Raw genomic sequence first — 14487 nt, 5'->3', positions numbered from 1 at the left:
GCTTATAAATGCCCTAGGGCAGATTGCCTAGTATGAACCTATGAAAACTTTCAGCGGAAATTGTTTTAAGGACAGATAATTACCTTGAAAAAATGCAAAATTAAAACCCTCCACAGACTGAGTTTCCCATGACAACACCTTGAAATAATAACAGATCTAAACAGCATGCAAATAAAAAGGAAAGGGAAAAGTAGAGGGTAACAGAGAAAGACCCCTTACAAAATTTGAAAGGGGCATGGCGAGACAGATGGCTGAAATGGACTGAAGATGACAACAGGTTTCTATAGTTACCGTAAGTACATAACTTTTGAATCCAATATTGTCTTTTTCATGTGGATTCAACCTGTGGGTTAGTCTCCAGCCAGAAAAAAGAGGCACCCAAGGAGAAAATATTCCTAAAAATGGTGAAACCCAATGAATCTCTTGACCGAGACTGATTATCAATGGAAGTAAAGGTAAGAGTGCTAGACCAGGTGGCAGCAGCCCAAATATCATCATTACAGGTCTGAGAAAAAAAGGCAGTCAAAGTAGCTTCTCTTCTAGGAGAAGGACTTCTAGGCATCAAAGATGAAGACATTCCTTTCAAGTGATTACATAAAGGAGATATAGCTGGAGAGCAATTTGGATAAGGTCACTTCAGAAACAGGTTTACACAACCTCAACCTAGAAAAGGATATAAAAAATCGGTTACATTTCTTAAAACTTTTGGCTTTATCCAAACAGAAACTGAGATGGTTACGCACATCCAAACAATTAAGCAAATACTCTTCATTGTTAGTGAAATATGGAAACACTGGTAAGTGAATGGGATGATTCAAAGTAGACTCTGAAGCAACCATGGGCAGAGAGGAAAATCTGTACAAAGGTAACTCGTAAAATAATGTTGGAAGAAATAATTTTTGAAGACGGTAGTTTAAGCCGAGATGAATGTATGATCATTGTACAACTAATAGACCTGGTTTTAAAGTACAACTTCTTATACTTTAAAGGCAATTTTTCTCACCAAATTAAAGGTGTAGCCATGGGCGCAGCGTGTGCACCTACGTATGACAATTTCATTTTAGAAAAATGGGAGGAAAAATGGGTACTAAGCTCGGGATACAACCAAAAATGGTTGTTGTATAAAAGGTTCTTGGATGATATTTGTATTTTTTGGAACACATCAAATGAGGAAATTCAAGAATTTATAAACTACTTAAACAACAGTACGGATTTCCTTAGGTTCACCCACAATGTAGATGATGCCAGGTTAAGATACTTGGACATAGAGATTTATAAAGAAAACAGGAAGTATCATTCTAAAGTTTATAGGAAAAATACCTATTCAAATTCCTATTTGCACTATGACAGTACCCGCCCCATTCATCAGAAAAGAAGCCTTGTGAGAGGGCAATATATTAGGTCATCGAGAATGACATCAAAAATGGAAGACTTTGTGGTGGAAATGAATACTTTAAACCATATGTTTAAGCAAAGGTGCTACCCACATTCCTTGATGGAAGACATAGAAAAAGAAGTTTTAGAGGGTAGAGCTGATAGATTTCAACCAATTTTAGGAAAAAGTGAAGTGGTTAATGAACAAAGAAGTCAGAGGACAATTTCAGTAGTGCTTTAATGATTGCATTTAATGGAAGCTCCAACCTTATAAGAAACACAATGGTTAAGGAATGGAAAAGATTTTCCACTATTACACATATAGGCCATATAAAAAATAAAAATGTTAAAATAGTTTACAAAAATGGGTGTAGCCTTAAGACCTTGTTAGAAAGAAATGAAGCAGGGAACCGTAGAAACATGAACCAAAGAAGAAAAGGAACTTTTAAATGTGGACACTGTGCTCAGTGTCCATATATTATAAACAGGGAAACAGTGTTCCTTGAAAGTAGACAATTGGTTCTCCAGGGGAAAGAATACAGTAACTGTGAGGACAAAGGAAGAGTATAGTTGGCAAACTGTGGAATCTGTCAAGCCTTCTATGTTGGGAAGACAGAACGAAAGTTGAAAAGAAGAATTTATGAGTACATAAGAAACTAATGCGCTCTATAAACAAAAGTTGTGATGTGAACAGGCATATTATGAACTTTTTGTACTGGAAAAAGTGAAATATGATGTCAGGGGTGGTTTATGGGAGGAAAGAATTTAGTACCGTGAGCTTTGGTGGCAAGTTACGTTGCAAGCCAACAAGCACCCGGGACTCCATGAAAGTAATTCCCTTGCCCCCCTCCTCAAATTAAGAGCTGCGAAATTATAGATCCCAAACAGGAATCTAATGTTCTTCCTTTTCTTAATTATTAAGTTATTAACTAATTTCCATGTCAGGACTGTTATCTCAGTTGTATTTCAACAATATATTTTTCAACATAAGATGATGAACTACCCTGACATCAAGAAACTGAAAGAATTTTTAAAGTGTTTTTAGAATGTTTTTTAAAGTATTTGTATTTTGCATTTTGCACGTTATTCATTTATTTATTTAACATGAAGATTTTAAACATATTTGTATTAACATGGATAGTTGCTTATTACTGTATTTCTCTGAATTTTGTAAGCATGATTACAACAGTTACTCGATATAAGTTCAGGGTTCAGAGAAATTCCTAGGAAACATACATTCTTTATTTCTTTTTTTTTCTTTAGGGAACTCTCGTCGGGGTGCCACTTGCCTTGGACTGACCTGCCCAGGTAATGCCCCCCCCCACCCTGTCTGGGAGGTGTCCGTAGTCAAAGTGGACACTGGAGGAGGAGGAACGAAGGGTCGCCCCTGATCCAGGTTGGAGGAGAGAAGCCAACAATGAAGGTCTTGTTTGCATGTCTCCGTGATTATAATGTGGTGACTGAGAGGAAGATCCTGATACGACCACTGGACCGACAGGAGCCACTGGAGAATCCTCATGTGCAATCTTGCTAAGGGGACCAGGAAAACGGTAGCCGACATGGAACCCAACAGTTGTAGGACCATCCTTGCTGGGGCTCGGCGTTTGAAGAGCAATGCCCGGACTTGAGATTGTAATGTTTCTATTCTCTCTGTAGGAAGATAGACCCGCATTTGCTTTGAGTCTATCTCTACCCCGATAAACCGTATGCACTGAGATGGCAGCAACACAGACCTTGCCCAATTGAAGGTGATTCCTAGGGAGGTGCCAAGAGATATAGTGGCTGCTAGGTTCTGTAATAGTAGATGCCTGGAGGTGGCAGTTAGGAGCTAGTCGTCTAGATACGGAAACACCTGGAATCCTAGACTCCTCAGGTGAGCAGTCACCACCGCCAAACATTTGTTGAACACCCTGGGGGCTGTGCTGAGACCAAAGGGCAGTGCGCAGAACTGGAAATGACTGTCTCCCAGGCTGAAGCGCAAATGTCTCCTGGACGCTTGATCTACCAGAATGTGATAATAGGCGTCCTTGAGATCTATGGAGCACATCCAAACACCTTTCTCCAGTAGCGGGAGAATGGATTGTAAGGTGACCATCCGGAACTTGGACTTCTTGACTGATCGATTTAGGTTGCTGAGATCCAAAATGGGCCTCAAGTCCCTGGTCTTTTTTGGCACCAAAAAGAATTTTGAGTAAGTTCCTAATCCGGTCTGGTCTACAGGGACCGGTTGGATGACTCCTTTTTGAAGCAGCTTTGAAATTTCAATGGCTGCAATATCCCGTTGACTGGGTGGCGGGTCCGGGATTTTCCTGGATGGCGGGGGGGGGGGTGCGAAAAGGGGATGACGTAACCTCCGGCGATGATTTGGAGCACCCATCGGTCCCGAGTGATACTCTCCCAGGCCTTTAGGTGCCTTGAAAAACGACCCCCGACTGGCTCCGGAGCTGCGCAGTCGGGCAATCCTTCAGGGATGCTGGAAGGTTGAAGAGCCACGAAAGGACTCGCGGTCTCCAGTGTTGCGGGGGCCTCTACCGCCTCTGGGACGGCGTCTTCCTGAAAAAATTTCCCCCTCCTCTGCCTCTAGAAGGGGGATTGTCCTGCTGCGAGGGGTAAGTCTTCTGAGATTTACGGAACCACATTTTCCCTCCTCTTTTAGCCTTGGGATAAGGCCGAAAGGGAGAGGAAAACCGTGCCCCTACGGCAGTCAAAGTCTTACCCTCCTGTTCACAGCGGGTCAAGGTGTCCTTTACCTTGGGTCCAAACAAAGAGGACCCATCAAAGGGAGCGTCGGCAAAGGAAGACTTGAAGGCTTCCGCAAAATGACACAGGCGGAGCCAGGCTTGTCTCCGTAGAGCAACACCCATACCCGCCGCTCTACTCGCCCCCTCGGCTGCATACGAAATGAGCCTCATGGACGAGTTCGATATCGACGATAGAGTAGCCAACTGAGAGCTAACCGTCTGGGCCAACTGCTCAGGTAGGTTACCAGAGAGGGTATCTGAAAGTTCCTTGATCAGATCCCTCTGAAGTCTAGTGAAGTGCGTCAGGTAATTCAGAGACCTTAAGGTAAAGGCTGCTGAAGTAAGGGTGCGCTTCCCGTACCGGTCCATGCTCCTAGACTCCTTATTAGGGGGATGGACGGACTTCGAAGCCTCTGCCACATCTTGCTCGGTAGCAGATGCCACCACCAGAGCATCTACAGCCACGCCCTTGGTGAGAAATTCCTTTTCCGGGGGTGCTGACAGAAATTTGTTAGGGCGAGCAGGCACCGGTTCCACAGAGTCTGGATGTTCCCACGCCCTTCGAGAGATCAAATCTAGGAGCTCATCAAAGGGCGGAGACACCCAGGAGGCGGAGGGCTGAGCCCCGAAGGCCTTGAGGAACACCACCTCGTCAGAGGAAGGGGGTTTGGTCTGCCAGCCGCCTCGTTGTTTGAGGACTTCCAAGATGTCCGCAAAGAAGACATCATCCGAGGACGACTTGGGGGACCCTTCCGCATCATCAAGATCGGTGTCCGAGGTGAGAGACTCGTCAGGGGAGTCGACGTGCTTCCTCTTGCACTGTCTTTTCCTTGGGGGTTCCTCCGAAGCCTCTTCAGAGGGACCTCCAGGAAGGGGGGGAACCCCCAATGGGGGTGACCTCAGGCCTCCGCTGTCTTGAGACAGGGGGACTACAAAGGACCCAGTCTCCGTGTCTAGGGAAGGTGCTGGTGAGACGGTGGAGGTAGCCAAAGAAGATTTGGCCAAAGCGCTCCTCATGGCTCTAAAGGCCGGACCCCCAGAATCCTGGGAAGGTCCGACCCCCAAAGCCACAACAGCAGACGGCACTCCCGCAGCCGACGCACCGAGAGAGAGGCTCGGAACCGAAAACATTGGTCCCGAAGCGTCACCCCCGGGGCCGACCGAAGAGGTCCGTGTACCGAACTCCGACCCGAAGGCCGGGGTAGGAGTAAGGGTCGGAGCCAACCCGGGAACCTCCATCGGCTCCACCAGCACCGACTCCAACAGTGCCGAGGCTGTTGGAGGAGGAACCAAAGCTACAGGGTGGACCATCGGCTCCGGAGCCGACTGGGCTGGAGCCGAAACTAACTTTTGGAAGACTGGAGACTGAAACAGCCTTTGGAGCACCCTGTCAATGTCCGAATCAGACATCTTGAAAGACCGGGAGGAGATCGAACGGGTCCGAGTAGACTTCTCCACCGGCTCCGAAGGACTGGGGGACCGGTTCCGAATTGTCTCGATCAATATCGGTGCCGAAGGAGACTCCATTGTAATTTCCCTCGGTACCGAAGAGGCTTGGCGCGAAGGGGAAGAGTCTGAGCGGGCAACTCTCATCGGCTCCAAAATCAGTGGAGCCGATGAAGGTGACCCGCCTCTCGAAGCCCCAGCCGTCGGCTCCGAAACCAGAGGAGTCGAGGCTGGAGGCATCGAGGCAGACCGTTCCGCCCTCGGCTCCGAAGTCCGTGGAGCCGATGGAGACACCTGCCGAGATTTCTTAGAGGTCGGTTCCGACGGGCTGTCGGAGCCGACGATTTCTTTTTCTTAGAGGGAGAAGAGGAAGAAGATAAAGCCTCCTCAAAAGTAGGTTTGATAATCCCTTTTAAAATCAATTTATTCTTCCTCTCTTGGAGGACCCGAGAGGAAAAAGCGTGACAAATGCTACAAGACTCCTGAAGGTGTTTGGGGCCTAAACAATAGACGCATAAGGAGTGATCGTCGGTAATGGACATCTTGTAACTGCAACGGGTACATTTCTTAAACCCCGATGGTCTGTGTTCTTTAGACATAATTGTAAGTCACTACACACTATGTAGAGGAATAAGGCAATGCCCAACTCTATTACAACACTACCAAAAAAAAAAAAAAAAAACTCAAACAGCAGGTTCAAGAACCCTCTAACTAAAAATGGATACTTGACCAACTAAAAGGACCAAAAAGGCACCACAAAACTCACACAAGACTCACTCACGCGCGAGGGGAAGGCCCCTCTAACTTAAACGGAAACCTTTCCCTGAAGACAAACTACCACAAAAAAATCGATAAAACTCAATCAAACCACAATGCTAGCTGTTAAAACAGCTTTTGGATCAAATTTAAGAAATTTCCTGACAGAAAAAATCTTAGAAGAAAACACTTAGCTCAGCCAAGTCGGAGACCACGTCTTTGCTTGTAAAGCGGCAAACGAGATCTGGGGAATTAGTGGTGGTGCATCCTGGGATATAGAATAGCTCAGCCAATAAGAGACTTCGCTCTATAGTATAGCATGCCAAGTCGAGCCGAGGATCGGCTCCAAACCCATCAGTACAGAATGTAGGCGAGATAGGATCACATAACATCATACATTCTTTATAATAGAAAATTGTAGTTCAACTTTGTTCCACAAGATGGCATTCTATTAAAAGTTGTTTTAGAAAAGGTTTTAAAAGGTTTTAGAGATTTTAAAGTTTAAATTAAAGTAATAAAAATTACTATCAAAGAGTTTGCAAACTTTTAGACAGCTGGTATGATATTTGATTGTTATCATTAGTACAATTAGATCAATAGTACTTTTTATGCAAGAAATAAGGCATTTAGAATGTGCCTTTAAAAGTTTGCATGGCATACTTTCCAATTATGCCTCATATACTATGCAGCATGAGCTTGGTGGTTTTAAATGTTAATTGATGTGTGTGTGTGTGTGTGTGTGTGTGTGTGTGTGTGTGTGTGTGTGTGTGTGTGTGTGTGTATGTATATATGTATATATATATATATATATATATATATATATATATATATATATATATATATATATATGTGCACTGATGCAGTTACCAGCCCATATCTGAGGAAGTTTTTGAAACGAAAACGTACTTGCATTTGGAGCGTTAGTGTGATTTCAGAGTTTTTTTCCTGTGAAGCGAATGCTTGGATTAAACTATTTTAACAGCTGAAAAGCTTTGTTCCTTGGTGTTTTTATCCTGTGGATTTCTGTGGACTACACAGTTAAATCAACAACTACAAGGCTTGACTAAGTCGCCCTGTCCGTAAACTTCATTGCGTTTTCTTCCAGGGTCTTGGCATATGGTTTTTTAGTTACTTTTTGACTTGTTGGCAGTTTTTGGTGATTTACTACATTTCCACAAACACTATGTTCATCACTAATTTGCAACCCGCCTCTACTGTGGTTAGTCTGTACTTGCATTCTACATATCCAGGACTCATCATTAAAAGAGTACTGATACCACTTAATGTTTAAACTGTCAACAAAGTAAACCACAAATAAAAGATGTTCTTCGTGTTTCACTGTAGCAGTCATTACATTTGGGTTATCTGCTTGCAGTAGCCCTCAGTCAGCTTGATTAACAAAGTATTTGGTACTGCGTCGGTTGCTGACCCTTCTTCCATGATGTCAGGTCGTCAGAGGTATAAAACATGCAGCCGATGCCATTACATCAGTCTTTCTTGCTGTGTGGTGCCTGAAGCAGAAGCAGTTCGCAGGTGCCGGTCGGCCGACTCCTGAAATTTTCGTTTTCGAGTTTCAGAACCAAAGTCTTCAACTAAAGCTAAGTACCCAGGTTGGGGAAACTTTCTTGCTCCTTATCGAGGTCAGTAAAAGTTAATAATTGCATTACTTGTGGAAAGCAAATACTTCAAAGATTTTCATTCGTACTGTATTCCTTGCCTATGCCCTGACCACAACGTACCTTGCTGTCGGTTTTGCGCTTTATTTAATCAGCGCACTATCCGGCATCGGTATATTTTTGCCTCTAAATATTTCGGTTCTTGGTTTAATTATCCTGAAATGTCGTCGGTTAGCCATCCGACTACCGGGATTTCGAAACAATGCAAAGATAAAGACAGAGACAGGCTGCCGAGGTCCAAAACTGCCAACGACGCTTCTCCTAAGCCAGTCGCCAGTTTGCTGGTACTCAGTGAGGCGCTTTTGCAGCCCCTGATACCCGCTACTTCTGATTCGCAGGCCTCTACTGAGACCCATTCGGAGTCCGGTATGCCGCGAGATGCTTCAACTATGGAACCTGTGGATGTCTCTACCTTGGATTGGTCTGGAGCCGCTGTGCAGGCACCGGCTTCTGAGGGTGTATTCAGGCCTACAGACTTGCATATTAAACCAACGCCTCCTTCTTCATTTAGGCCTAAATCTCGAACCATGCCTAAAAAACTGACGCTCAGGCCACATGCTCAGGTCTCTATGCCTAAAAGACAAATAAGAATGGCTGAAGATCTTATAACTCTAATCAGGGGAAGGAACCTCCCCTTCTAAGAGACCTAGGACTGAAGTTGTTTATTAATCTTCAGACCAGGATTCGGATTCTTCTGATAATCTGGATATGCCCTTATCTACTTATGAGGATTCTGATGCAGAGGACTCTATTCCCTCGGCTTCCACTCCAGAGGATTTTTCGTTTGGTGAAACCTTACATACTCTAAGGGAGCATTTCCACTGGGAAACCCAGGATTTTTCTGATTCAAAAAAGAGGCTTAGGGATTTCCTACTCCTACCTCAGCATAGGCCTTTAGCTATTCCTCCTGTACTAGACATTGTTGATGATGCTTTTTTGGAATCTAGTTTGGCCCCTGATTCTTTGCCTCCTGCTCCCAGAAAACCTGACAGATATTACAGGGTTCCTGATTCACACAAGTTCCTTTTTAAAAACCATACTGGGGATCCAGAGACTATTTCACAGGGACCCAAGGGCATTAAGGCTTCTACTGCTAAAAATCCTACCCCTTCTGATAGAGACTCCAGGGTGCTGGATAGATGGGATAGGAAGGTTTACACTTCTGCTACCTCGGCCAATAGGGCTTTAAACTGCCAGTTTCATATGTTAAAGTATCAGCAACATGTTACTGGACTGCTTAAACAGAAAATTATGTTGATTCCTGACTGTGTGGAATATAAAGAATTACAGGATTTAATGCACTCTGCTGAACAGGTTGGAAAACATACTTTGCAATGTGGATTTGATTCATTAGAGGCCTCTTGCAGGGCCGCTGTTACTGGGTCTGTGCTCAGAAGGCATGCTTGGCTTAAGAAGCCATCTTTGCCTGATCATGTTAAAGCTAAACTGTTGGATGCTCCCTTAAATCAGGACCGCCTGTTTGGCAACAAGGCTAAGGAAGTTCTTAAAAAGATGGAAGATAAAGCTAAATCTATGCAAACTGTTAAAGATTTCTTACAAGTTCAGCCTCCTAGATTTAGTAGGCACTGGCCCTCTAAGAATTGGTCCTTTCGAGCCCCTTCCAGGTCTTCTCAGGCCAAACTCAGACACAGCAGAAACCCCAGGTTTCAGTCCCAGGGGACACACAAGACTAAGCAGTGGGGGGTTTCTGCACCCAAATCAGGGAGTAGTAAGACTCTTCCTATGGAAAACTGTCTCACTGACTTGTTTTTAAAACTTCCAAGCACTTCCCAACTGAATGCTCCTTTAGGTGGAAAGACTGGTCTGCAGACCAAAAACTGGGAACTCATTACCCAGAACAAATGGGTTTTAAAATATAGTGTCCCAAGGATACAGATTTCACTTCCACACCTTACCAACACCAAGTGGGTGGCCAGATCTACCCCCAAATCATTGAGCAAAAGCCCCAAATCAAGTACTCTCTTAAGCATGGGGGATACTCAGTTGGTACCAGAAGAGAAAAAGGGACAAGTTTTTTATTCAAGACTTTTTCTGATACCCAGAAAAGGCAATACATGGCGTCCTATCTTGGACCTTTTTACTCTAAATACCTTTCTGGTGACTCCAAAATTCAAGATACTGACTCTTCACCAGCTGCTTCCTATGCTAGGCAAAGATGCATGGTTGGCAACACTAGACTTAAAAGAAGTATACCTGCACATCACTTTCAGGGAGTCTTGCAGAAGATACCTACGCTTCAAAGCAGGCGGCATGCACTAGCAGTTCTCTGCACTGCCCTTTTGCTTATCTACTTCACCCAGGGTATTCACAAAGTGCTTAGCTCCAGTCATTGCATTCTGCAGGCAAAGAAATATTCAAATATATCCATACCTTGGCGATTGTCTAATTCAGGCAGAAAGCCAAGACATACTTTTGAATCATCTGCCCCTTGTTCAAAGGGTATTGACTTCTCTGGGGTACACCATAAACGAAAAGAAATCACACCTGGTACCCTGTCAACAAATTATATTCCTGGGAGCAAGCTTGAATACAACTTCCCAGATGGCTTTCCTCACGCCAGAGAAACGGACTCATTTGACAACCTACTTCAAACAAGTGACCACAAAAACCCAGTTATCTGCAAGGCAAATACTGCAGACCTTGGGGTTCATGGCCTCCTGCATTCTTCTAATTCCATATGCAAGGCTGCATATGAGGAAACTGCAATGGTATCTCAAAAGCCTATGGTATCAACATTCACAGGATGCAGAAGCTATGATTCCTATCATACATTGTCTACGCCTAGAGTTCCTTTGGTGGGCAGAGGGTCTGCCACCAAAACAAGGGACTACCATTCACAATACCCCATGCAGCCCAAACCTTAACAACAGATGCATCAGACTATGCAGGGGGGCTCACCTGGCAGGGAAGTGCATTCAGGGCAAATGGAACCCAAGTCAAATGCACCTACACATAAATCAAAAGGAAATGTTAGCTGTACAGAATGCTCAGACAGCCTTCAAGGACCACAGTCTTCCAGGACAACTAATGGTAAAGATGGACAACACCATGGTCATGTGGTACATAAACAAGCAGGGGGGTACACACTCTTACCCCCTCTGCAGACTAGCCATGGCATTGTGGAACACAGCCTTGAGCTACCAAGTGAATCTACAAGCTCAATTTCTGCCAGGAAAACTAAATACACTGGCAGATGGACTAAGCAGAAACCTCATGGACCCACATGAGTGTAAACTGGAACCAAGAATTTTGACAAGCAAATGGGGGAGCCCAGATATAGACCTGTTTGCCTCCCCCCAGAACCATCAACTGGACACACATTTTGCACATAGATTCCCAATAAACTAGCTTGTAAAGTGGATGCTCTATCCTTCAGCTGGAAACACCTATCAGTTTATGCCTTTCCTCTTCTGCCTCTGCTCTCCAAGGTACTACTAAAGATCAAACAGGACAAGCCATGGACAATAGAATTGCACCAGACTGGCCACGCCAACACTGGTACCCCCTCCTGCAGTGTGTCACGTTTGGCCCCATGGCACCTGCCTCAGACGTCTTTCCTGTTGTCTCAGCAGGAGAACCAGACTCTGCATCCTCAGGTGCAAACCCTGAACCTAGCAGCCTGGTTAATTGCCTAATCTCTCCTTTACCACCACTCAGTAAATCAGTAATGGATATCATTTTAGTGGCTAGAAGGCCTAGTACTAGAAAATATTATGCTGCAAAATGGAAAAGATTTTGTACCTGGAACCAATCTTAAGGGATGAGCGCAGCAGTGCCCAATTTACCTCAGATTCTACAATATCCGACTGAGATGCTTCATAAGGGCTTGTGTCCTTTTCCTCCATCAAAATTCATGCCTCAGCCATTTCAGCTCATTATAGCACAGAGCCTCCTCTCTTCTCTCACCCACTGCTCAAGCAGTTCCTCAGAGGGGCCAAAAATTTAAGGCCACCGAGGAGAGCTCCAACTCCAGCCTGGGACCTTAACTTTGTCTTGGAGAAACTCACCCTTCCTCTTTTCGAGCCAGCTGCTACTGCAGAGTTAAAATTCCTTGCCTGGAAAACAGCTTTCCTTTTAGCAATCACTTCTGCAAGAAGGGTATCCGAGTTACAAGCCCTTATGGTAGTGGAGCCTTTCATCATCTTTCATGCGGACAGGGTGTCCCTCAGAACCAATCCCTCCTTCATGCCCAAGGTGGTATCCAGTGTGGCTTTTAATCAGTCCATTCATTTACCTACCTTCTTTCCTAACCCACAGAACAAAGGGGAAGGGATACTGCACTCCTTAGATGTGCACAGACAGCTTAGATTCTACTTGGACAGGACTAAACCTCAAAAAAAAAATCTGAACAACTGCTGGTGGCATTTGCTGCAGGGACAGAGGGGAAAGCTATTTCAAAGCAAACCATTTCAAAATGAATAGGCCATTGCATTCATTTCTGCTATAAGCACAGCGGAAAACCTATCCCACAGGGCATAACACCTCATTCAACCAGGGCTGCATCTACTTCTACAGCCTTTCTCAGGGGCATCCCCACAAGGGACATCCTAGAAGATGCTACCTGGAGTTCTGTACATACTTTCACCAAGCATTATCATTTGCCAATTTTCTCTAAATCCAGAGCTGGTTTTGCCACTGCAGTCTTGCAGGGCCTTACAGCTGGTCCTAATTCTATTTAAATTCCTCCGCCCAACCTTAGCTTTGGGAATCTACCCAAATGTAATGACTGCAACAGTGGAACATGAAGAACATACTACAGTTGTGTACACTTACCATAAATGCAGATGTTTGAGTGTATTCACTGTTGCAGTCCTGGTTACCCTCCCTCCAGCCCCCTTTCTTCTTTTGGCTATACCTCTACTCTCACTTACTAAGCTCAAAAACTTTTTGGTGTATTTGATTTTTTGTTGGAGCTATATCCTTGTATTATATATTTAATTGCTTCCCATTATGGGGGGCACCTGACATCTGGGGCAAGAAAAACTGATGTAATGGCATCGGCTGCATGTTTTATACCCTTGACATCATGAAAGGAGGGACAGCAACTGACATACAACCCAAGACTTTGTTAATCAGGTCGACTGAGGGCTACTGCAAGCAGACAGCCCAAATGTAATGACTAACAGTGAATACACTTGAACATCTACATTAATGGTAAGTGTACACAACTTTACTTTTCTTTATCATACCAGCATGTTCAAAGATACCATGCTACAGCATAATCATTCTTAAAAGGCAATCACAAACATTTGTTTTTTTTCTAAAAACAGTTTCAGATTACATGTCTTAAGATAGAACACAAACCCAAGCATGCTTTACAAGAAGAAAATATACTGACTTATCCTTGGGGACAATCAAAACTTGAATACATTCTTCAACAATAGAAATTAACATGTGATCTATTAAGTACTCAAAGCAGCATGCTGGACTCAACATTTAAATTACTGGCAAGGGACTTCACTTTTGGAAAAGATTTCTGAAAGGAATAATTGAGAAATCATGTGAGAAGCAGAGATTATTTCACTGTATCACTGCACATCATGCTCACTAACAGCTGCACAAAAACAGCAGCATTTTAAGTGAAGCCTCAGGTCTCTAATCCTTAATTAGTGTACCCTTAAAAATATCAGCAATGCAATCTATCAAAACTGAAGTTACCTTGGGAATGAGACAGATTATGATTACTACTAGACCACTTCAGAAATCATCCAAACTCACAGTTAAGAGCCTTCTACATTGCAGCTGGTGACCCAGAAAATCCCTGCAAGAAGTACAATGACTGAAAAGGCAGACCAAGTGACTGAGCCATCAGTGGTTTACTGTTAAAAAATTAAAACGTAAACAATCAAGTAGTGACCTACCCTTTATCTATCCTTCGCTTTTTAAGAATTTTTGCAAGCTTATTCAACCAGCGTAAACTCACAGTAATTTCATCATTCATGCTTTTATCATCGATTCTCATCTGAGCTTCAGCATATGTAAGGGATGCCTAGAAATAGAAAAATGAAAAAAAAAAAAACTTACTATGACAAAGCAGGAAAACAAACCTCTGTAGAACATTTCCCTTAACTGCCTGATCACAGCACTACTATTTTCATTCCACTTACTTTAACCTAACTAAATGAGGTAGTGAAACTATGCAACAAAATTTTATACTGGCTGGACTTTTCAATCACAGCTAATAAGATAACTATTGCAACTATAATGGTACATACTGCAACAACAAGAAAAGTAAAGTACTGATACACATACTTATCAAATATTTTCAAGATGAATTTCTGAAATGCATCCAACACTTAGGTGTATTTTGCCTGGCAACAACAAAATCTCACTACCAGCATCAGTAAGAGAATAGTACAATTGTGTACCTACCATAAATGCAGATGTTCGAATGTATTCACTGTTGCAGTCATTACACTTGGGTTATCCTGCTGGCGGGCTACCTGCAGTCGGCCTGAATTCCAAAGTCCTGG

The 14487-nt window shown here is 43.7% G+C and overlaps 1 protein-coding gene across 1 annotated transcript in view; it reads right to left on the bottom strand.

The window, feature by feature from the left end:
* Positions 1-14487, bottom strand: part of DIS3 (DIS3 homolog, exosome endoribonuclease and 3'-5' exoribonuclease) — a 1475941-nt gene that overhangs the window by 559391 nt on the left and 902063 nt on the right. Inside the window, exon 13 of the mRNA XM_044072053.1 lies at positions 13876-14003. Coding sequence (XP_043927988.1) covers positions 13876-14003 — 128 coding nt within the window. The remainder of the gene's footprint in view (positions 1-13875; positions 14004-14487) is intronic.

Source organism: Protopterus annectens, chromosome 5.part0, assembly GCF_019279795.1.
Source record: "Protopterus annectens isolate FY-2018-M chromosome 5.part0, PAN1.0, whole genome shotgun sequence".
NCBI lineage: Eukaryota > Metazoa > Chordata > Ceratodontiformes > Protopteridae > Protopterus > Protopterus annectens.
This window is presented reverse-complemented; position numbering and strand designations above follow the sequence as displayed.